The sequence below is a fragment of the Epinephelus lanceolatus genome, chromosome 2 (genome assembly GCF_041903045.1).
Source record: "Epinephelus lanceolatus isolate andai-2023 chromosome 2, ASM4190304v1, whole genome shotgun sequence".
Lineage (NCBI taxonomy): Eukaryota > Metazoa > Chordata > Actinopteri > Perciformes > Serranidae > Epinephelus > Epinephelus lanceolatus.
The window spans coordinates 47,773,238-47,797,550 of record NC_135735.1 but is presented as its reverse complement, the minus strand read 5'-3'; the positions used below and the strand labels follow the sequence as shown (position 1 = coordinate 47,797,550).

Here is a 24,313-nt window from a genome sequence, read left to right as displayed (position 1 = left end):
AAGCCAGATTTATGGTTGGGCGTCCAACATTTTTGAAGAGTGTTGCTCAACAGAAATTACAGAGCAGCGCAATGTTTTCAGTTTATGCTTTGGCAAAAAGGTTTCATGGAAACCAGTGACGCCAAAATCAATGAATCAATAAACAGACTGTTGATTTCTTCCCATGGCACTGACATGGAAGCTATTTTGGTTCAGTAAATGTCTGATGTCAGTCATCCTGGTGAAGTCAGTTTGGCCGGCCCATAGATGTATAATGAGACAGCCTCTGTCCTCTCAGCTCCGCAGCAGCTGGTGCTAACAGACAGCTGCTTCTGTGGACAGAGATGCTGAATGCAGGCCGGGTCCATGTGGATTGAAAACTATTATCTCCATTGCAATGATATTAACACTACTAATTTAATTGCAGGACACAATACGACATTGTCTGACAAAACAAAATTCTCCAGGTGCCTGACATGGCAGAAAAGTGTCACATGACATTTTTGTCTGTCAAAAATATGCCATTTCTGTCAAGTGACACTCAAAAGAAATGTTGCGTGCCCAAACATAAATTAGGTTTTAGCTCATGTTAAGTGGGCAGAGGGAGAAGGAGGGTCCTTCAGCTGCGTGGAACATCAGCAACAGCTGATTGGAGGTGATCAGCTAGTGATTTGAATTTGTGAAAGCATCACAACTATTTTTTGCAATTTTCACTTACAATATCATCACACCTGTCACCCATACACATCACAACATTCATTGCATATTTTTTAAAAAGCTACCGTGAAATCAGGCATTTCCAGCCCGCACTATCGCAAAAAGAGCCTGCGAAAATCCTGGGGAGACTGACTATAGAGGCGAGCCCAATGTGAATAAGAGTCATAATAGTGACTATTGTGATCATCAGTTCCTCCACAGTTATATTTGTGTATCAATTTAGGGGTCCTCGACATGAAAAAGTTAAGAACCACTGGATTAAAGGGCAACACTATATTATCCATTTATTAATAAATGGTAGATTGATAGTTAATTAATGACTTCAGTTGTTCTTTTATCTCAGACATGTTAGGATGTTACATACCTTGACATGTTTCGGCGGAAACTTCCGCCTTCCTCTGTAGTGTCACTTGGTGGTGGTTGTGACATGTCTTTATCAGCCGATCTGTCAATCAGCTGATATTAGGGAGGCGTGACGGTCCTGTCAGTTTTTGACAGGACAGTCACGCCACCTGCTGTCCATCCGCTGCCTCTCCAGGATGCTGCTCCAGGTGTGGGAGAGCATCTATGCCCCCTCATCCCTGTTCATTGACGGTCACGCCTCCCTAATATCGGCTGATTGACAGATCACCACCAAGTGACACTTCTGAGGAAGGCGGAAGTTTCCGCCGAAACATGTCAAGGTATGTAACATCCTAACACATGTCTGAGATAAAAGAACAACTAAAGTCATTATCAGAAACTAAAGACATCATGAACACCACTGAACTGATAGTTAATTGAACTTAAGTTAATAGTTACTTTATTTTTTAACAATAAAATGATGATCAGTAATGGTAACTAACTGTTGGTAATGCTTTAATTTGTGTTATTTTAACAGTTTATTGTTGCACACATTATAACATTTTAAATACTATATTACCGATAAGTATTTGTCAATAGTTAATAATTAACTGGTGATGATTATAATATCTTGTTAAAAAGAGACTTTGTTGATTTTCAACCAGGTTTGTATCGTAACAATGTGTTTAGTATGTGTAAATGAACTGTGGTAAAATTTCCTCCATCTTACCAACGCCCAGATCTCCCTGCTCAAATGTGTCATCTGGCGGGTTGAGGTGGTCTGGAGCTGTTTCTTGAACTACAGATTGTACTTCCACATTTCCATATTGCCTGCCACCACTGAAAGGAAGACCATAGATCAAGAGACAGACTCCTCCCTCTCTGTCACTCTTTCTCTCTACAGCTCAGACCAAACTCTGATCAAATGATAAAACTAGGCAGTGCTGCTTAAATATAATTCGAGATTCTGATACTGTATTGCCTTTTTCTCATCTAAAATAAAAAAACATATTTTAGTGCATTGTTTATCTGTAATAGTGAGAGTTTGTGAACAGAAAGAGAGCACAATACTGTTTTGTGCATAGTGAAAACAGAGGCTGAAAAAAATGAGATCAAACAGTAAAACTAAGCAGTGCTGATCATGTCCCCTGCACTTTTTCAGGAGGCAGTTTTGGTCCCCTGCACTTTATACCATCCAAAAACAATGTTACACACTAATAAAGAAAGACGCGTCGAGCACTAGGACCACACGGAAAACGGCCGCTCAAACCGAAGCCTGTTTCCCTTTAGAGCAGAGGTCTTCAACAGGGAGTCCGCCAACTCTGACCATATTACACAATACACAGGCACCGCTGCAGACAGGCAGCCTCTCACCTCACCGCAGCAGCCCCGACCTGGACGCACACCCACACACACATGAACATGGCAAGTACAAGCAGTAAAGCTCCCGTTTAAACATGTAAATCAGGCCTATTCAATTAGCGGCCCAGAAACAACCTCTGAATGGCCCGGGCAGGGATCGGTACCGAGACCCGGTGTTAAACGGCCCGAGGCAAATTTAATCAAGACCGTGATACTAGTAAGCTCCGACGTTATCGGCTCTTATTGTTACTATTTAAAGTTTGGGTTTCATGTATCATCATTCTGCAACCTCTCTCCTGCAGTTATATAAAAAGTGTTGGTTATGTTTTTGTTGTTATTTCCTAAAGGAAGCGTTAGTCACTCATGATTTGTCCAAGGACTGCTGGTAATTTTAAATTTGAATGATAATTTATGTTTTTACAGTTTCTGACTGCGATAAGTTTTTTCTTTAAAAAAGTCACCAAATGTTATTGCCAAAATTTGCATTTTTATGTAAAAATCACCAAAATGTATTGCCAAGAATTAGATCAGCTGTAACATAAATACAAAATATAGCCATTTGAATTTAAATGCCCCTCCCCTAAACCAAGATTAAAAACAAGCCCCTCCCTATAAAATATTTGAAATGCCTCCCCTTTTTTTGCACCCCCCCTCATAAATTATGAACAGTCCCCTAGGGTAAAGGGCTAGGGAATGCTTTATGTCAATGAGGGTCTTCGCAAGGATAGAGGTACGAGTGTGTGTGTGTGTGTGTGTGTGTGTGTGTAAAAATATATTATCTGGTATTACATGTGCTGCTGCTACTTGTATGTTTGTGTTTGTGACAGTTGAAGTGTGTGTGAATCAGTAGCGCACTCATCCTAGGGAAAAACCCCAGCAGCGCTAAGTATTGCCTAGCTGGCATGATTGACTAATAACCTCCAGCTGAGTTACAAAAGAGCCTTATTCAGGCAGGCGTTTGTGAAAAGCAGTCCCACTGGGTCCTCAGCTGTCCTCCACAGCCACTCCAGTGGAGCGCTTCATTAGCTAGAGCTCTTGATAAAGGGAGTGAGCCCGGGCTGAAGGGAGATCTCATCAGGGTATCGGTCAGAGTCTGAATGTACTGCTGCCCTGCAGAGTTTGCAGCCATGGCCTAGATGGAGCTTACATTTCTGTGTTGATGTTACGTGCAGCTTTATTTCTATTTGAGTGCAGTGCGAGGTCCAAGATCAATAATCTGCTCTGTTGCATCATGCATTTGAAAGTAGAAACTTAGAAAACAATCATCCATAGAGCTTGTTCTCTGAAACATCACTTACACTGTAGATTTAAAGGAAAACTCTGCTAATTGCCAGCTGATGATGTTTGCTACTGTTTTTTTTTTTACTCTCATTTGATAGTAAAGATTAGTGACAAATCAGCAGTTCATTTCGTTTTCATTCTACATGCACACCTTATGCTGGTTTTGAGACTTACATGGAACATGAGAAATCATATCTGTATACACATGATCATAGCATAATTGAGCTTTCTGATTGTTTGCAGCAGTGCAGGCTTGTTCTTGTCTCCCAGACACCCAATAAATCTGTCATTCAGTTTAAAACAGTCACAGGGAATGGTTTCAAGAGATGCTTTCTGCAGCCAACATTTTGCACTAGCTTCTAACAAACATACAGGGAGAAATCTGTTGTAATAGAGACACAAACAGCAGTTCTACTGACAGTAGCCTCAACAGCAGAACAACAAGCAGCCACTAGACATGCTGTGGACTCTCTCTTGTTTTCGAGTGGAAAAACTCGCTCTCTTGCTCTTACTATCTTTATCACTGTTGCACTCTCCACCTACACATGGAGCCAGAAGCTGAATCCAACAAGTTTATGCCTGTTTTCCGAGTGACCTGGAAAATATAGGAAACCAGTAACTGAAGAAGAAGTAGATGAAGGAAAGAACGATTGGTGCATTACAAATAAATTCAAAATTACAACACAAAAACTATTCTAGGAATCCAATAAATCTTACAAAATTGTTAAATGCTAAAAAGTATATTTGGATGGACTTTTGTACACAACACAACCACAAATATGAGTAAACCCAAACATTATACCCAGGTTTGATTCGGAAACTACGGACATAAATCTGCTTCTATAACAGCCTCCACTCCTCTGGTTTCACACTTTTAAAACCTGGCTGCACGGATTTGCCTCCATTCAGACACAACAGCATTAATGAGGTCAAACACTGATACTGGATGATGAAACTGGGCTCATACACCCCTTTTCCACTAAATTAGCTCTGGTTCTTGGACCAGTCCCGTTCAGGATTCTTAGGGCCTTGGTGCTAGCTCGTCAACCAGCCTGCATTTCCACCAATTTTGGGTGGAACATGTTACAAGAATGTGTCAACAACACAACACACAATGGAAGTAAACAGTAGTACAAGATGGCAGATCACATTGATTACATTCATGCTTTTGCTCTGCTATCACAAATATTTGTTTTCATACAAGTAACAATCGACATTAGTGAGACAAATGCATGCTCTTTCTTCCCGACCATTTCTTCTTTATCGTTTGTTGCCATTATGACCGTCTCACTGATGTCTTCATAATTAGTGCTTCAAATAAAGGAAAAACCTGCTATTGTTCAGGGTTCAAGCTGGGAACCAACTGTTTGGGTTTTGAATCACTTTGTTTTTGGTCAGAATGCTCAGAACAGGTTAAAATCAGGTGCACAAACAAGAACAGAAACTGTCCCATGTTGGCAGAAAAGGGGCAAGTGTTGGTGTTCCAGTTTATCCTAAAGGTGTTGGATGGTTGAGTTCAGGGCTCTGTGCAGGACAGTCAAATTCTTCCCCACCAAACTGAGAAAACTATGTCTTCATGGAGCTGGCTTTGTCCAGCGCAGTCGCCAAAAAAATTGTTGGCATTGTACCTCACTGCAAACCAGAGGTACATTCCATTAGTATGTTTTTATGTAGCCGATATGTTGAAACCTTGAATTTCTCTATGTTTTAACAATGCTGTGATTAATATTTGGTTAGGTTTAGGCACAAATACACAGAACAACATAGTTTTGGTGGCTCAGTTACAGATAGAGCAGCCATTGATATCTTAGTAAAAAACAACAGCCTTTCTCACACCAACACAGGATTTAACCTTAAAACATTAAACCTGTTGGGTAATGTTAACGTTGTGGTTCTAACAGTTATGCTTGTCACTATGTGTGTGACTCCATCCCAGGCGCAGCAGTGCTCAAACAGAGAGAGAGAGGGGCAAGGAGGAGCTGAACAAATCAGTACGCTGCACGCAGCTCTACAGGGAAATGAGATTTCACTAAATATATTGGATTAAATATATTGTACTTAATAAGTTGTTTACTACTACTACAAAAGTTTAGGGACAACCCAGCACCACTCAACCCACTCCTTACTCATCACAGCTTTTCAAAATACACTTCTGTCTGTACAATTTGTGCTCATTAGATGCGTACAGTCTTTTTCAAAATTAATGTACACCAGTTAAACACCTTGCATTAACATTTATTTCCTTCTGCAAACACACATGATTAGGTTTTGGCAACAAAAGAATGTGGGTAGTTTTAGGCAACATACGCATATGTTTTAGGCAACAAATGCACGTGGTTAGTTTTAGGCAACAAAGGCACGTGGTAAGTTTAGGCAACAAATGCACATGGTTAGTTTTGGGCAAAAAATGCATGTGTTTTAGGCAACAAATGCACCTGGTTAGTTTTAGGCTACAAATACATGTGTTTTAGGCAGCAAATGCAAACGGTAAGTTGTAGGCAACAAATGCACCTGGTTATGTTTAGGCAACAAAAGCACATAGTTCGTTTTAGGCAACAAATGCACATGGTTAGGTTTAGGCAATAAATGCACGTAGTTCGTTTTAGGCAACAAATGCACATGGTTAGGTTTAGTCAATAAATGCACGTAGTTAGTTTTAGGCAACAAACGCACATGTTATTTTTAGGCAACAAATGCACATGGTTAGGTTTAGGCAACAAAAGCTCATGGTTAGGTTTAGGCAACAAATGCACGTGGTTTGTGGTAGGCAACAAATGCATATGTATTAGGCAGCATACGCAAATAGTTAGTTTTAGGCAACAAATGCACATGATTAGGTTAAGGCAACAAATGCACAACGGTTTGGTTTAGAAAAAAAAACAGTATGGTATGGCTCCAAATTCATGCAGGAAGTCAACTGCAACATCCTGAGTGAAAGTCCAGTGGTTGTTGGAACCATCCACCATCCCTCCTGCCCTATAGGGACTTTCCAGATCCTTTAGTAACATTCTTTTCTCGCAGTGTTTCAAACTGTTGCCGCCTGGTGATGTATCATACTGCTGCAAAAGGATGCCTTTCCTTGTTGGTGTGTGACGCAGAAATCACTGACCAAGCAGGTTGTTTTTTTGTTTTGTTTTTTGATCACTTTAGAATGACAACGGTTTGGTTAACGCTGTCCACGTACCTTTGGCATATAGGCTATTTTGCTATTTTAGCTTTGTCAGTGATGTAGGTGGGAGCTATATTTGCAGTTGACCATAACATTTTCTTATTCAAGCGTTAGTAATGAGGAATGCCTTTTCACACATGTGTAGCTAGCACATGTGTGTGTGTATTTTGACCATGTGTAACAATCTCTAAAGCGAGTGGGCACTCTTCATGCTTGTCAATTCAACTGAGGGAGCTGCTTGAAAACACCGTCATTAGAAGCTAAATTAACAACTGGAGAGTGCAAATGTTAATAAAAAAAGCGATTGCCACAGCTGAATGAGGTATGCTTACACTGTGCTGCTGCATGTGCTCTTAATTAGGACACTATGGGGGTGTGTGGCCATGCCATTTGATAATATCATGTGTCAGTTCAGTGCCTGTGTGACTATGTGTGCTTGTGTGAGTGTGTTACTGTGTGCGTATGTACCACAGCTTAGCCTGATCACCATTGTTGCATCCAACAAAAGGAAAAGAATTTGAGTGTAGCTGAAGCAGAGAAAACTCCATCATCTCCTCTGAGAGCCCCCTTTCAAAGAGATAAAAATTCATTTTCTTTATTTAACAATCTCCTCCACCAGTTGGTCACATCCTCTCCACTTCCTCTAACTCTCCTTTGCTCTTTTTTGTCTCCTCAAACAGCATTTGCATCTCTCCAATCTAACCTCTGTGCTCCTCTAAGCTTTTCATCCCCTCTACAATACCTAATTTCATTTAACTTTCCTCCTTTCATTCCATTTTCATCCCAACGTTCTTTATATCGCTTCAGCACTTTCTCTTATGCCATTCTTCTAATCTAATTCCTCTCTCCACTCCTCATTATATTCATTGTCTATTCTCCACTTCCTCCCTCGCCCTTCATATCCTGCCCTTTTTGCCCCCACACATTCTCTTGTTCCTCCCACTGCCTTTGGCGCATACTGTACGTCAGACATGATTTCCCCCTCTGCTTCTCTGTCTGCCTTCTTATTCAGAGTCACGTGCAGGAAATTACAGTCACCAGTGACATGTTATTTGGTACAGTATATCAAAGTGTTGTCAAAGTATTCTAATTCAATTTTAATACAGATATTCATGTCAGATTATTCCAGAGGCTCATGTCATTGGGCCACTTTTACCAAAGCATAAGCAAACATTTTGTCACGGCATTTTTCTTCCAGTTTATAAATACGATAAATGCTAATAGAGTCAATTTTAACCTGGTTCAGCTTATAACCTGAATGAACAGCTGAGTTTTGGCACCATAGCAACAATTGCTGAGTATAGCAGAGATGATAGCAGGGAGACTTTCTATCCATCCCTACATTCCAATTCCTTCCCATAAGCATTAACAACCCTTGAAACTAATATAACATGACTCCAATGGAGTACATACAGAAGGCAAAAACATGCAGCGAGAAGATTTTAAAACTAGCAACCAGCATTCTCCCCTTCTCTGCTACCATGCGATACCATTTTTAAAATCCCCTTCGCTACAGGAAGCAACAACAACCCCCACACCACATTCTCACTCCGACCCCATCATATATCAATGTTTGGGCATGGAATTTCCACATTGAGATATGACGTGTAAGGTACCTTGTGTGCATTGGTTGTTGATGTTCTGGGAGGCCGTATCAACTTCAGCCTGTTACATGTGTTGTCTGTTTTTAAAATACACCTTTTTCACAGAAAATGTACAGTTTGCATACAGTCTCTTTCACAATAAATGCACTGTGTCAGTTCAACACTGCAAATTTATGTTTTTCTCCTTCAACAACAAACACACGTGGTTACATTTTGCCAACACACACACATGGTTGGGTTTAGGAAAGAAGAACAGGGTTTGGCTTTAAGGGATGTGAACACTGGCCTGCCACCCTATTTGGATTTCCATCCCCTTAACTTTTGTTGTTGTCTCGCCTCATTTCCCCCTGACGCTGCTGGGCGCCGTTATTGTTTAACATATTGTAAACCCCGTATCATGTCGACGTGAAAGGATGGCTTTGGATGGCTTTTTCCATCAGTGTCTGATGCTGGAAGTCACTGACCAAGCGCCAGTATTCAACGACTTCAGAGTGAGACCGGGTTGACGTCCGAGCTAGTAGGTTACACACTGAAAATGCCATATTTTGATCAAGATTTGGATAGAGCAATAAGGCAATTAGAAAGTCTGAACGGCAAAGAAAACAAATGAAATATACTTTTGCCAGATTGGATCCAAACCACATTTGAAGGTGATGGAAATGTCATTTCTACAGATATGTCTTGGTTCAGATAATCTGGCCACTCAAATCAGATTTCACAGTGTCTTTTGCGTCAATGGCAACATGGTACACAATGACAACATCAATCCAGCATGATAGAATTGCTGAGCAGATCCCATGCTGCTACTAGCAGAGTGCAGTGGAGGACAACATGGAAAACAACAGTCTATGGACAATCATCAAAATAAATTGTGTGTTTGTTCTTTGGAAAGAGGCCTCTGTAAAAGCAAAAGTGGAATAAACCAACCACAACAACATATTTCTCTTGCTTCCACATTAGAAACGACATCATCAGCGTAGCTTTGTAGTTACCTCTGCAATCCATGCAGATAGGTTAGTGATGTCTGTACAAGGCTCAGATCTGATCACTTGCAAATAACACTGCACACAGTCTGTCTTAAAGATCTAATTTGAGAAACAAATCTAATTTGCCTGCAGTCTGAACATGCCTTGCACATCCTGATCCGTCAGAAACTTAGGTTGTGCACATCCTCAGAAATTACCGCTATGCATCCACAAGATGCAATACGCACATGAATGGCATGGGGAGTGTTGAAACATACTCCCCACTGTCAGAACATGCTTGATGTAGAGGCCATCATTGCTTTGATTTCAGAATTAACAATAAACTAATTTCCTTGAGTGTCGCTTTGTTTACATCATGTAAATCTGGAAGTTTTATCTGGTCTGAGTTCTCTGGTGTGCCCCCTAGTAACACATGTAGTGCAAAGGCAAGTATGTAAACAATGCTGTTGATGACGCTGCCAGTTGCCTACACGAACGCTCAGACGTTAAAAATAAATTATACTAACAGCTTTAGCTTTAGCTTAAGGCTTTACCCTTATGGTTCAGTCTGATCACTCTTACAAACCTTGTCTCCATCAGCAGCGGACAGCTGTTTCCAGTAGAAAAGGCTCAGATAAACTCACTTTCTACCAGTGCAGCAGCAAACAGCAGACAGACACAGTTAGAGACGAGCTGGTGAACAGATCTGGATCTAGCAGCTAAAGAGAGTTGGACTAAAAGACTAAAAAGAGTATTAGACCTCAAGATTTCAAATAGATGCTAATGTCTCTGTGTCTGTTGGGTGTGCATTTAGCCGCTGCTGCTAGCACAACTTTAGCCCATATGTGATACCAGTGTTGTGTTAAAAGCTTGTTGTGCTGCCCCCAAATGGCCAAAAAAAATCCACTAATTAGTGCAGTTTAATCAAGTAATAATTTTATTTATTTATTTATTTATTTATTCTTTGTTACATTTTCTTTAGCACAGCAGCTAACCAGCATTTACTGGCCAAGCAGTCTGGGACCATTATGTGCTAATCGTCATGGAATGACACATTACCTTAACCTTACCTTAACCCAGCTGCTCACATGCTGGGGGAAGCAGTGGAATGAGCCTCCTATTGGCTCTGGAAAAGGCTGGAGGAGTTGAGCTGGAGGCCAGGAGAAGATAGGCAGTGACTGGCCATCATTGCCAACCTGTTATCTGGAGGACATTTTGGCTCAGGGTCAAAGCATTTGTGGAAAGTTGGATGCCACTTGATGATCTCCTGGCTGTAAGTTACAGTCACAAGAATGTGACCAAACAAAAGCTAATTTTTGATTTGTCTGGTATTTTAAAGTGTGATTGTGGCTCATTGTTAGAAATGGATGATAGATGCTAACAGGTTTTTAAATATTTTGATGACCACAAAAGGAATGCTAAAGCGACAAGTCTTAAGGCTCATTTACACTTCCTTGACATATGAAGAAAGATCTGTCCTTTTCAAACGTTTAAAACGTCATTGCCCCATCCTTCCATGCGTCCTTTATGATGGCAGAGTCAAAAGTTTCCCGCAACAAATGAGGCAATGGTGGAGGTGGTTGTAATAATGTATCTTTAAATAGAGGCAGCGTTGTAGACGGCCGTGGTCCTTGCAGCCATTATAAACATACATCCTGACATGTGGACGGAGAATACTTTTCACCATATTACCAATCCGTTTTGCCATTATTTCAATTTCTTCGTCGACTCCATCGGCCTGGCCGAAATGACGTTAAAATAAATGACGTTTTACGGTACTCATGTAGGGGCTGGCTAGTAAGCTAGCAAGCTTGCTAATTCCACCATGCTATCATGCCACACTGCTTACAGAAAATTAGAAATACAATAATACAAGACCGTCAGCCTGTCAGCACCTATTGATTAAAAAAAAATAAAATAAAAAAAAAAGCAACAACCAATGGGGAAACACCAACACTCACATCACTAGTCACTCTGATCAATCTTATAACTTCATCACTCACTCACTCACTCACTCACGTCATGGACAGACTTTTGTGTTTATAGGGCTGGCCTCACCCCTGCAGTCCCACCTAAAACATGGTAGAGAAAGATTAAAATACCCAGTAATTCATTCTTGGTAGAATATAGCCACCTCCAACTGAATGTTACTTTTGCGAATGAGTAGATCCAAACTGACTGAGGCAAACTGAAGGAGACTATAAAGATACAAGAAGTTTGGCCTCAGCACTGGAGTGTGATAAGTCTAATAAGTAAAGTATGGTTTGTTAAGTTTGAAATTGATGGGTAACGCACCGTATTTTAATTGCATCCCCCAGTTCTCCTGCCTCAGTAAGGACTACCGACTCTTTTCTCCTTTCTGTCTTGGACTTTAGTTATGTATTGATTGTTAATTGATTTTCTGTGTCCTGCGTCCTCACTCCTCCTCTTTGGTTTTGACCTGGCAGACATGTTGCCTCTGCTGATGTTCCACTTGGCTGCAAGCAGCTCACAATGCCGCTCCACCTCCCCCTGGTTACTTCTGTGTTATACACAACCAGTTGTCTCCATGACAACCAGGGGAGAACAGGAGAAGAATCGATGTGGGGGTGGTGATGGTGGTGATGACAGTAGTGGTTGTGAAGGTGGGTGGTGGAATGATAATGAGGGGTGAATTGGGATTAGGGATGGGAATTGATAGGATTTTATTGATATCAATGCCATTATCGATTCTGCTTATCGATCCGATTCTTTATCAATTCCTCCTGTGAATTTTCTGTGTAGAAAAAGTAGACCTTACAGGTTTTCGGTGTCAACAACACAAATTTTATTGAGTTTCTATTCTAAACAAGAGATAGGTGCTTGTGTAAGTAAACAAATATGAAATGGTCATCTAAAATGGAACAAATGAAAGAATATTTGTACAGCATTTGTTTTCATCTATGTCAAATAACGTCACAGAATCTGTCATTGAATGTGTTGTGCTATTGTTAACATGGGAAAGGAAATACATACACATCACGTACCGTCACTGGTCTCTCTCCATGGGATAGTGCATGCGCTGGCTGAGTGGCAGCAAGTTCGAGTGGCTCTGTTTGTTGAGATTTATATTTGTATTTATATTACTCGTTCTTGTACTCTTTTATGTGTCTTATATGTGCCTTGTACTTTTTTATGTGCCTTAGCCACTGGACACGGCAGTTTCCCTACAGGGATTAATAAAGTACCTATCTGGCACTGCTCTGCTGAGACTTTGCTGCAGCTGCACTTAATGCCATGCAGTGACAAATGCTTCAGCATGTTGGTGGTAGGGCTGCACGATATTGGGAAAAATTGCCCCCAGCGATATATATTGCAATTTATATTTCTTTTTAAGGATGCATTATTTTCTACCAGATGACTTCAGTAGCTCTACTTGGTGAGAATTAATCATTCTGAAATTATTAGGCTGATATTGCTTTGAATGCAACAGCATAAAATGTGCTGAAAATAGGCATTTGTTCAGTGAAACCACAGTTTCCCCTATATGCAGCTATTTTTTCTTTTTTTTTTTCGTCTTAGCTCTTTAGAAACTACCGTTATATTATTTGGGGCTACGGACGCTTCATATCCAGGTCAATTCACACACTTGTGAGTAAAGCATATATAGAGGAGAAGAGAGGGCTCTGTTTTATCTCTTCATAAACTAAAGTTATATTATTTCGTGCGACATATGCCTCATATAATAACATAACATTATACTATTTATCGTGTTATATGGTGAAATGTTTCACCTTAAACGTGATGACTTATGTTGTTTACACAACGGCATGTCATTTCTGTCTCTACATGGTCGCGCCTTACAATCCTCCGCTGCTCTCTGTATCATGCACAGTGGATTTCTGCTCCGATGTGCACACAGACACAGACACACACACACAGACACGTGCGCACACACACACACAGACACAGGTGAGCACACTAGAGTTACCGGGCCGCATTTTCCCGAGTCCGAGGCATTTATAACTGAGCCCAGCCAGAACCCGCGGCACGGCACTGTGCACACAGTCTATGGAGCGGAGCCTGTGTTGCGTTCAGGCGTTGTCACGTAAATAACAAATTCCAGCACTTGAATAGGCCGTTCATTCTTTATTCCACTAAATTAGACATCTTTTTTGGTAAGTCATTAAAACGGAAGCGAGTTTTACGTGCATCACCCGGCATTTTAAATGTGCATGCTTAATTTAATTAGGGCAAGCCACATGTCACAAGCCCCGTGACGTAAATATTGCACGCGTGCGCATTGCGATGGCGATGCTTAAAAGATATATCGCTCAGGCCTAGTTGGTGGTGTTTCCGCCCTTGCATGTAATTATGGTGCTGAATAAATTGCACATCGCGCTGCTAGTCTTTTTTGGTGAAGTGAAGCCTCGTGCTGCTGACTGACGAGCGTGACGTGCGTCATTGATGTAAAGATTCGGCGTAATGAAAAGAATCAATAAGGGAATCATTAAGCATAAAGGCTAATGATGTTGATGAATCAGGAACTGGTTCTTGATTCCCATCCCTAATTGGGATTGCATTTCTCATTGCTTATTGGTTACCTGGTTTCATGTCATATTATTACCACATCAATTAAAAAATAAAAACTCGAAAGCATCCAACAGGCGGCCTCTGTGGCCCTCCATCACCTCTGCCGTGGACCAACCTTTACAAAAACTCCATCCCACATGTAGCTTTCTTGACTAAAGGAAAAAGTACAACAGGGCTGCTGCAGAATTAGTCCAGAGAGGTGATTAGAAATCAAATGATATAATGGGTTTGGATAATAAGCATACACCATTGCTGAAATGTTTGATTAAAATCCCTTAGCCAACAGTCTATGCCTCACTGAACTGCACTGTGACTGCTAGTGACTTCATCTGGAGCCCATCGCTTCCTGTACTCTGCTGTTTAGTGAGAGATGCTCTCTTGTCCCTCCAGAGGCAACTTCACAGGTTTTCAGTGGGTCAGGATCCCACAGTTTTGTCATTCCTCCTACTGATGCCTCGTATCTTATCACCTGTATCCACTTTTGTCTTCTTAAAGGCTCAGTTTTTCTGTTGGGCAGCTTATAAAAACTTTGTTCAGAGTTCTTTACCCTGTTGATAATAGATCCCACCACACAGCAGCTTGTAGGCATTTTTCTGTTGTTTGCAAGCAGACAGAAGTGACAAGCAGGTACCTTCACGCAATACAGTCAGTGGAGAGAGGTTCATTGTTTTCCCTTCTGATTTAGGTGGGACTAAATTGCACTCTGTCTCCGTCTCCTGGGATAACTGCACTTCACTGCCTCAAATTATGAGATTTATCATCCCCCTAATTTTATGAAAACAGCATCCGAGAAACTAAGTGAGGTACTGCTCATTTAAAGCAGCAGTAATGTCTTTTTTTGTCCTTAATAATCACTTTTTTATTAAAGGAACACTCCATCAAAGTTTTAACAGAAAGCCTGCATTACAAACTTGAGGCATGGGGGAGTTTGACCCAAACCAGAGACTGAAAGTACACACAACATTTATTGCATTTCTGTCTGTCCTGGGAAAGGGATCCAGTTGCTCTTCCTCAGGTTTCTCCCATTTTTTAGCCTTTCAAAGGGCTTTTTTGGGCGTCAGGGTTCCAAGCTGTGGCCCTTTGCAGCATGTCATCCCTGCTACCAGACCTGGTCAGGGTGCGGTGCAGTAAACTGAAGAGCAGCAGAATTAACTGATAGACTGACATGTGTAAGTGGTCAAAATATTCTCGGCGGTTAACTGAGGTTAAGGGTTAACCATTGATATACCTGGTCAGGTTGTTTTAGAGTTCCTCTGTTGGGTCAAAATTTCTGACTTTAAAATGCCCGGATGGAAGAATGACATGCATCTCTGTGACATTGCCAAAATCAGTTCAATAGTGTCTTGGATAATGTGATGGAGGTGGCTCTGATTTCAGCAGGGAATAAGAGGGCATCCTGAGTTTCACTGACTTTGTTTTGGCAGACACTGTTAGCAATGATTTGGTGATTTAAAGTCAAAAGACATCAAGAGATCATGATAAATTGTTTGAAAAGGTTACATATATCATTTCGTTTCATCAGCATTTAAATTACTATTGTAGTGTGAAGCAGGTCCTAACTACTCATTAAAATATAGTTTAAGTCAAATGCTGCTGAAACAACAGTTTTATGCAACCCAGACATGGGGGGGGGGGGGGGGTTAACCAAATTGCTGAGCCATCTTTTGACCTTCAGATCAAAAATCAGAACATTCTGGAGAAAGTAAAGTAAACTCAAAAGGATAGGCATGTGTACTGTGTTTTATTAGCACAAAACAGTTTATGGAGTGTTATATCATGTTAGGATGTCTCACGTGTCCAATACAAAAAGAATTAGTAAGATATTCAGAGTGCTGTCTTTATTGTGTGGAAAAGCAGAGTGTTACAACTTTACTGATAACTTCCAGCATCATACAATTACAGTTAGTTCTGCATCAATTAGTTTTTAGGCCACAGTGGAAATGATGACTTCATCAGTCGCTCAGTCACTTCTTCCTGATGTATTACTCGGTCCCATCCACCAAGCCAGTCCTGGGATCAGGGTTCCTGTGGGAGAATAGCCTGTCATAGATTTGTCACACATCGCGGCATGCACTATGGGAGATCCTCAGAGTGAGTGGGAGATCCAGCCAGCATTCATCATGAAGGATACATCCCCCTCCTCCATCTCCCTCACAGTAGACAACACATTTGCTACCATGAAGGAGGGAAAGATTGCATTCATTGACTCATAGTTCAGTTCAAAGGAAATATAGAATATATTGTATATTAATGCAACGTGTTGAAAAATGTAAGAGGATCCATGCTGGAAGAAAACATCTCAGAGAATCCCAAGGGCTTTTCTTCCTCAGTAATTCTGTGTTTTTATTTATATGAAGAAAAGGTCAGCTGTGGAGGGAGGGAGTAGAGTGTTACTACTCAAGCCAACTCTGCTTTAATAAAACACCTTTTCCATCTCTTCATCCTGAATGTTTGTTCTCCAAGAATCAGAGCAGGCATGCTTATATAATGCTACTGGGTTTCCCTTGAGGTGTGCGTGCATGCACGCACTTGTGTGAAAGCATACATGTGCAACATATCAGTGGCAAATGAACCTGACTATCTTTCTGATCCTAACTTGAGAGGTACTGTAACACCCCATGAGCTCTGCTCCTGCACAAACAACTGTAAGCAGCAACATGACAACAGGCAGCAGCCTGATCTGGGTCACTGACAGTGAAACAGCCTCTCCAGCCAGCTCAGGAGGAAATCCCTTTACTGCCCCCTGGCGGAAATACAGAGGACACACTGATCTGGCCAGTTGATCAGAGTTTCAGAAGTAAAATTGCTTCAATTTGGCAAGAAGAGGAATTAGTTATTTTTGGTGTACAACAGTCAGACATCAGTTAGACACCAACTATTCAGAGTAGAAATAATACACCAGAAAATAAAACATGTTACCAGACAATTACCATGCTTATTATTTCTGTGTACTTCCTTTGGTGCAGATGGATTATTTTCATTTTGATTTTGATTTATTTGAAAAAAATGAAAGTTCGCACTTGACCGTGGAAATAGTAGTTTGATAAAATAATCAGAGCTCAGGGTCCACTCACACTACTAACTTTTTTTTTCTGTGCTGTCTATCACATCTCATGTTCTCTCTGCGCTTCATACATTGAAGAAGAAAGTGTAAAATGGAATTTGTAATACATTAGTAAGTGAACCAACCTTATTTTGTCAAATAATTTGTATTTGTGCAGCTATAAAGGTTTCCAGGATTCAATATGAAAAAAAACCAATACATATATTTTTGTTCATTACTTATGATCAGTTTTCTGGCGATCAGATTTGTTTTGGGAGTTTAGGAAACACTGTTCTAATGGTACAGCCTTAATTACAAAAACCATGGGGAGAAAAGTGTTTGTAGTCTTTAACTGTTGAAATTTACATCAGCTATGTGTTAATAAACACTGGATTTTGTTTGTTTTCTAGTTTTTACTAGTGAATTATGTAAGATCACTATCACTGCTCTGTCCAGCCTCAATCTGTAAGCAACAGAAAACCTTGAAAACAGCAGCTTTGACTTTCTCTGCTTCACATAAGCCTGTGACTTTGCATGTGCTTGCTGTGTGCACGCCATCATGTCATGTGTGAATCTTGACTTGTACACGTGTATGTGTGTGTCAAAGATTATTAGATTCCTGGCTACAGATGATTAAAGCCATGAAGATTGGATTTTTACCAAGTTCAAAGTCAGTGGCTGTTCAAAGAAGAGGAAATTACTTATATACTTATTGTAATTAAGTAGTTCTGTCTTGTTAGAGTACTTTCTAAATATTAAAATTAAATTTGCTTTCGCTTCAGGATCATACTCAGCTGCTTTTGGAAACAATTACGACGTCATCTGTTTTTCTTTAAAACTTATTTTGTGGAAAAGCTTTCATATACAGAGAGAGCTTTGCTTAATTGATGATGGGCATATGGTGTGTGTTATATTAAGCCTAAATGATCTGTTACTCAGAATAATAAACAAGGAGCTATTTTTTGTTAAAGTTGTGCTTTTCACAGGGGACCTATATTGCTTTTCTTTATTTCCTGTTATATATTTAATGTTACAGTGTCAGCTGTTCATATTTAATGTGGCCAAAGCTTTAGATAATGAGGTAAATGTATGTAAAAAACAATCCCTGTGATCAAAAACCTCAGGTTTCAGTATGGTCTGAATACTCTGCTTCCAATGTTTTTTCTACTTTGGCAACAATATGATGTCATATTGTGACAACTTTTTCATATAGTCATCTGCTTTAAAGCCATAGTTGGTAATGTTGGAGAGCTAGCAAGATTTGAAAGCGGCACCTCCTCTAAGCTCCGCCCCCTGCTCCCCCTCCCGTCAGTGCTCCGTCCAAAGCCACGAGCCCAGACATGCCTGAACGCGCATCCTGCAGTCAGCAGAGCAGAGGAGAGCCAAGTAAAATAACAAATCCCCCCAAAGCAAACAAATAATTACCTGTCCAACAGAAAGACAGCAACCTCTGCATCACTTTTCAGGCCCTTCAGCTCCCTCAGTTGTCTCCACTGTTCAAAAGCTGGACTGCTGTTGATGTCTGGTTTGTCCTCTCACTTTATCCAAAGCCTTTTTCGTTGCAGCCTTTTCTGCCTCTGACTTTCTCTTCTCAGCCTGTTTAGTGGGGCGAGCCATTACAAGTAACACTGGAACCCAGTATAACAAGAAGTGTTTCCGAACAGGATTACCAGCTACATGCTAACATCAGGGGGACCTACAAACTTAGTTGTGGATGTTGTAATTTCTCCCAATTTCAAATCATATTCCCAATGTAAAATGTGTGGTTGTGTTTAGAAGCTTTTATTGGTAATTTGTTAACAGAAGAAAGTGCTGGCCTAAACATTCATTTCTGGGTTGCAAGCGCACTGCTACATATAGCTACATGCTAACTTTAGGGAAACATGTGAACTTGGTTGTTGATGTTGTAATTAATCCCCAATTTCTGATCATATTCCTGCTGTAATACTTGAGGTTGTAAAGATTTGTGTTTAGAAGCTTTTATAGGTAACAGTCCGTAACAGTCATTCTCCAGCTGCAGTGATGGAGCAGAGATGCCAAGATTCAGAAAACTTGCAATAGCTGACCAATCAGAGTAGACTGGGCTTTTTTTGGAGAGCTGCTTAACGAGACAGGCAAAAAAACGGAGTGTGGTGCAAATTCAGGTGTTTCAGCTCAGACAGTTTGAGGAAAGTGTTTTTTGACCATTAAAGCATGTAAACATGTTCTAATTGAAACCATAAATATAAGTATGAACCTGAAAATGAGCTCAATAGGTCCTTTTTATTGTTCTTTTGTGCTCTTTAATTTTTCCATACAGTTTCAAAGAACTTGCAAGATAAGTTTAAAAAACCCCAAAAAAACTCTATTTCTTTTTCCAGGTTGCCATTATTGCTGGGAACTTTGAGCTTGCTGAACTCGTCAAGAACCACAAAGAGACAGATATAGGTAAGTAACAAAGCAGCAGCTACTTTTTCCCTCTCCTCTCCTCTCCTCCATCCATCCATCCATCCATCCATCACTCACCTATTCTTCCTGAGCCACCCAGCACATATTCCTGAATCTCCCCCAGGATACATTTCAAATCCCCCATGGTTTGATCCTCCTAAATGACCTCCCGGTATAATCCCCTCTGCAGGATTACGAAAGCGTTGCCAAGAGGATGAAAGTTTATGTTTACACCAGGACAATCCTGGACCGATTAGGCCGAGAGAAATGATCAATGCCTCAGCCAGTGGGAGCTTTGGTTTAGTGGGAACTGATTGGTCAGTTTCCAGAGGTGTCGACTGGTCTGTGTTGTTCTGCGTGGAAGGATTTGATTAAATCGGCAGATGGATTTATAATTCTTCTGTTGATTGCGATTGTTTATTGTACAACATAATGCTCAGTTTTGTGCATGTTGTGGAGGCTTTAGAAAAACATTTAAAGCTTTTAGAAATTATTCTTATGTGTGTCAGACCAGAGGTTTGGAAATTAGGAACTCCTGATTACGATCACGACCCTGATCTCTTTTGAAGGATCTCTTCTGAAATCTAGCCCAAGTCACACAGAACCAAATTTAGCAAGCAAGGCAACATATGACCCTCTCAGCCTGTATTTTAGCCAATAATTGTTAAAGACTGCATTGATCTGCAAGCCAGTGTCTGTCTATACTGTGTATATGTATATATATATATATATATATATATATATATATATATGGTGTCTGAGAGTTACTTCACTCTTTGTCTGTGTGAGAGGAACGAGAGGGAGGTGAGAAGATGAGAAAGATTTCTCACAAACATACAAAATGAAAAAATAAAACAATTTTTGAACAAATTCCATGTTTATTTTTTTTTAAATCTTTCTATTTATTACCTTCGTTGCTTAGTTGCCACTTAATCACTTATTAAGTTCTGGAGAGGCAGATTGGTGATGGCAACAGACTCTCAGCTCCCATTTAACACCTGATGGAATGACATTTTCAGATTCAAAGCCATGCAAACAACCACAAAGCATTTAAATGATTAAAACAATTTCAGTATATACATATGAAATAATATATAAGACTAAATAGGTTTTTCTGCATGCTGCTTACAACTGTTTTGTGGATGTTTATGCAATAAATGTTGACTGAAAACAGAAAATGTCTCCAGTCAACGTGAATGAACACGGAGCCTTTGGAGTGGTGCATAGAGATAGCTGGGGGATTATGAGGCCTCAGAGAAAATGAGAAAAGATGAACAAACAAATAAATATATAAAGGAGGACAGAGAAAGATGAAGTTGAGGGAGAAAATGAATGAAGAGAGAGAGAGAGAAATCTAATCTAATCTAAAGATGTAATCCTGCAATTGTTGCCCTCTCTCATGGACACCACCCACCAGCAGGCAGCATTACATGGCAGCGACCTGGTGAAGGGCTAAATGGGACACAGCAGTGGTGCAGGATTACCCTCAAAAAAGCCTTGTTGGTGTCCACATCTGCTACACACCCCCACCTCCCTCCTCCTTCCTCCTTCACACCATTCCAACCCCAACCACAAGGGCTCGGCTGCGACTGTAAGTTGGAACCAGGATAGGGCAAAGGTGCTCAGGTATTCAGGCGCCACCGTCCCCTCGTATTTGGACATCTTTGTTCTGTCTCTGTCTGCTGTGTGCTGTTGCTGCTGTGGATTTGGGGATGGGACGTCTTTATGCCTGGATTCTCGACTGGCCGCCATGGGTTCAGCCTGCTGTAAAGGTGTGTGCCCCCAACCCAGCCCTCCTGCCCACTACCCTGTACTGCCAACAGCCCTCTACCGCTCCACCTCAAACACACACACCCATCCCAACCCATCCCTTCTCATCAGACAGCTTGTGTCGTGTTGACCTTTACTGGCTATATGCAGCTTTAGTGTGTTTGAATGTTGATCACGGACTGTGTGTGTGTGTGTGTGTGTGTGTGTGTGTGTGTGTGTGTGTGTGTGTGTGCATGCGTGCGTGTGTGCGTGCGTGCGTGTGTGATGTGGTCTAAACACCATAAGCCCTGCGGCTTTCATAGTTTCTCTTGCTTATTCTGTCCAGATGATGTAACAGTTCAGCCACACAAATCTTCTGTTTTATTGCGTCATTGTTTTTAGATTGCAATGCTGGACTACCAACCAGGTGAAATTAAAATGGCCAATATGGGCCCCTGGGGGTCTGGAGGTCAGGGGCCCATATTGACTGTAATGTTTAGATTCACTGTGTGACAGATGACCGAACTGCAGTTTTATAAAGCACTCAAGCAAAGTATCAATGGGTATGAAATGATAAAGGAATGAAGACTTCCTGCATTTTCTTTTGTGTTTCATTAAATATATACATCTGAGCATAAGAACAGGAAGCGTTAGATCGCAGATGCAGACCATCAACACGTTAACAGTTAACTGCATGTACTGCATACTGTATTGAATTCCTGCTGCACAACAGCTCTGCCCACAGGGCGAATCATTCAAATCACACATTCAGATTTTGTTTTCAATCAACAGAAGGTGCAAGGAGTAATCTGCCTGTCACATCTGACTGAACAGCATGTAAGAATATTAGATTGCAGTGACAGCCACAATGTTAGTGCCTGATAAATGCAGGTTAAATGCATGGCAGGGACCAGCAATAAGCACTAGTGCTGCACATTGTTATTATCTTAATTTGAGTCTTGGAAGCTCTTAATCAATCAGCCAGTTATTCATCTGCTTGCTCTGAGGTTACTCTCACCCAAAGAGGAGAGATGACTAATTTTACTTCAGTTTCTAGTGCTTGAATACAGTGAATTATCATATCAGCAGGGAATTCAGTGTTGCTGTAATTTCTATAGATGGACTCCTGTGCGGAGACGAGGTGCGCAAAGCTATGAAGTAGGACACAATGTGATTGGTGGAACAGAAGGGAAGGCTTTTCAAAGGGCAATGACTACCACTTACGTGTGCAGCCTGACGTTCTTCATGCAGTTAACGTGTGTGAGTGTGTGTGTGTGACCTATATGCTGTAGTTAATAGCTCAACATTGAAAGGGCTGTCCATGGAAACACATTACTATGTAGTCAAAAATAGTGCACAGCACAGTTAGGCTGTTCTACTGCAGGCCAACCACAACTGACAGGTCACCATTTCCGCACTCTACAAAGTAGTAGTAGTAGTAGTAGTAGTTAAATTGGTGATACTGGATTTGTAATATCTATATTTAAGAGTAAAATATATGAGCATATATTAGACAGTACTTCCTGGTGATGGTGATTGCAAGGTTCCCTCAAATTAAATATTTGACTAATTGTGATAAGTATGAAAGTCCATTTCTGCCTGGAAAAAAAAGAGGACAACGTATGCATTATAAAATTAGAAATATTTATTATAAATTTAAAGTAAGGGATACTAAGTCAAAATTATTAGCTAGTAAATGATGATAACCTCTGCTAAGGAGGTTATGTTTTCAGTTCAGTTTTTCTGTCCAGGTTTTTTTATGGAAATTGTTAGCAGAATATAGTATTAGCCAAGAAGTAACCTATTAAATTTTGAAGCGGATCTGAATCACAGGATGGACACATAATTTATTTTCACTTTCGTTAACATTGCCAGACCAGGTATTGGCCTTAAAATACAGAGGATGGTAGTTAAGTTTGGGGATAGAGTTGTCTCACATTTAAGCTGGCCTCGAAGGCAGAGTTCTGCACCTGTGCAGGTAACCTCGCAAAAAGTTATGTAATGGGTAAAAATATATCCATGGACACTGGTAAGAATTAACAACACATGGGCAGGCAGCGGGTGAAAACGAAAATATATTTTTTTGTTTAAAACAAATAAAACAAAAGACAAAAGATGTGTTTTATGTGTGTAATATTTTGACATCTAAATCACTATTATCAACTGCAATTCATTTTATTTTGAAAGTCAATGGCACAAGTCGAACCTTTGACCCTGTCATCACATTCATCACCAACGTGGAGGGCTCCACTAATCAAACTATGCAGCCTGAGGATGAGGTGGTAGCCTAAATTGAGTTCAAGACACCCAAGGAGGATCCTTTTGAGGTTTTATGGTGGTGGAACGAGCATGCTAAAATGTTTCCTAACCTGGCAGTGATTTCACAGACTGTTTTTGAGCATCAAGCGCAGTCAGTGAAAAAGACTTTTCCTCTGCTGGATTTGTATATTCAAGTACAGAGAACTCAGCCTAATGTGAGTAACTGTAGCCTGTGTGTGTTTAATCACTGGTGTCAACAGGTGACTTAGACATCGTGACGGGTAACAGGTCGGTTCTGGTACTGAGCTTTAGGGGTTTCTGTGGCTGCAGGGTGGGATCATGGGCAGTACAAGTGTGACGTTTTGATGACAAGTTGCAACCCACCACGAGAGATTTAAAAAATAGCTGATACTAGTTAGCAGCTAACTCAAAGAGGAAGAACAGCGGCAGAAAATTTCCGCAAATTGGGGAAACAGTGAGGTCCAGGAGCTCCTTACCCTCCGAGCAGAGGACGAGATCGGCCGCCATATAACGCATGGTAAATGACTGTTATTGCCATGTTAGGCCATTGTAATTGTAATTTATATAGGGCTGTGACACTATATGTCACACAAGGGGGACCAGTGCTGTTGTGTTAAATGTCACACCTGTCATGCCTGTTTTGATCCCGCAATGCCAGTATGCTGTGTAAAATCACACACGTGAGTGTCATGAAGTCACCATTGTTTGGTTCTGTGTAAAAATACAAAGGCGCCATGAAGAAGGGACTTTGTAGTGTCAATATAGAGGTAGCGTACCCATGTAGCTGCCCAAACTTCATACAGAAAGCAGTGGTTATGGAGCACTGGGGCACAGTTGGTTTAAC

The 24,313-nt window shown here is 40.8% G+C and overlaps 1 protein-coding gene across 4 annotated transcripts in view; it reads left to right on the top strand.

Annotated features, from left to right (window-relative positions):
• Positions 1 to 24,313, top strand: part of shank2a (SH3 and multiple ankyrin repeat domains 2a) — a 443,207-nt gene that overhangs the window by 238,491 nt on the left and 180,403 nt on the right. For all 4 annotated transcript variants that reach the window (XM_078162170.1, XM_078162166.1, XM_078162159.1 and 1 more), the window contains one exon: positions 19,374 to 19,440. In XM_078162170.1, the coding sequence (XP_078018296.1) occupies positions 19,374 to 19,440 (67 nt within the window). The remainder of the gene's footprint in view (positions 1 to 19,373; positions 19,441 to 24,313) is intronic.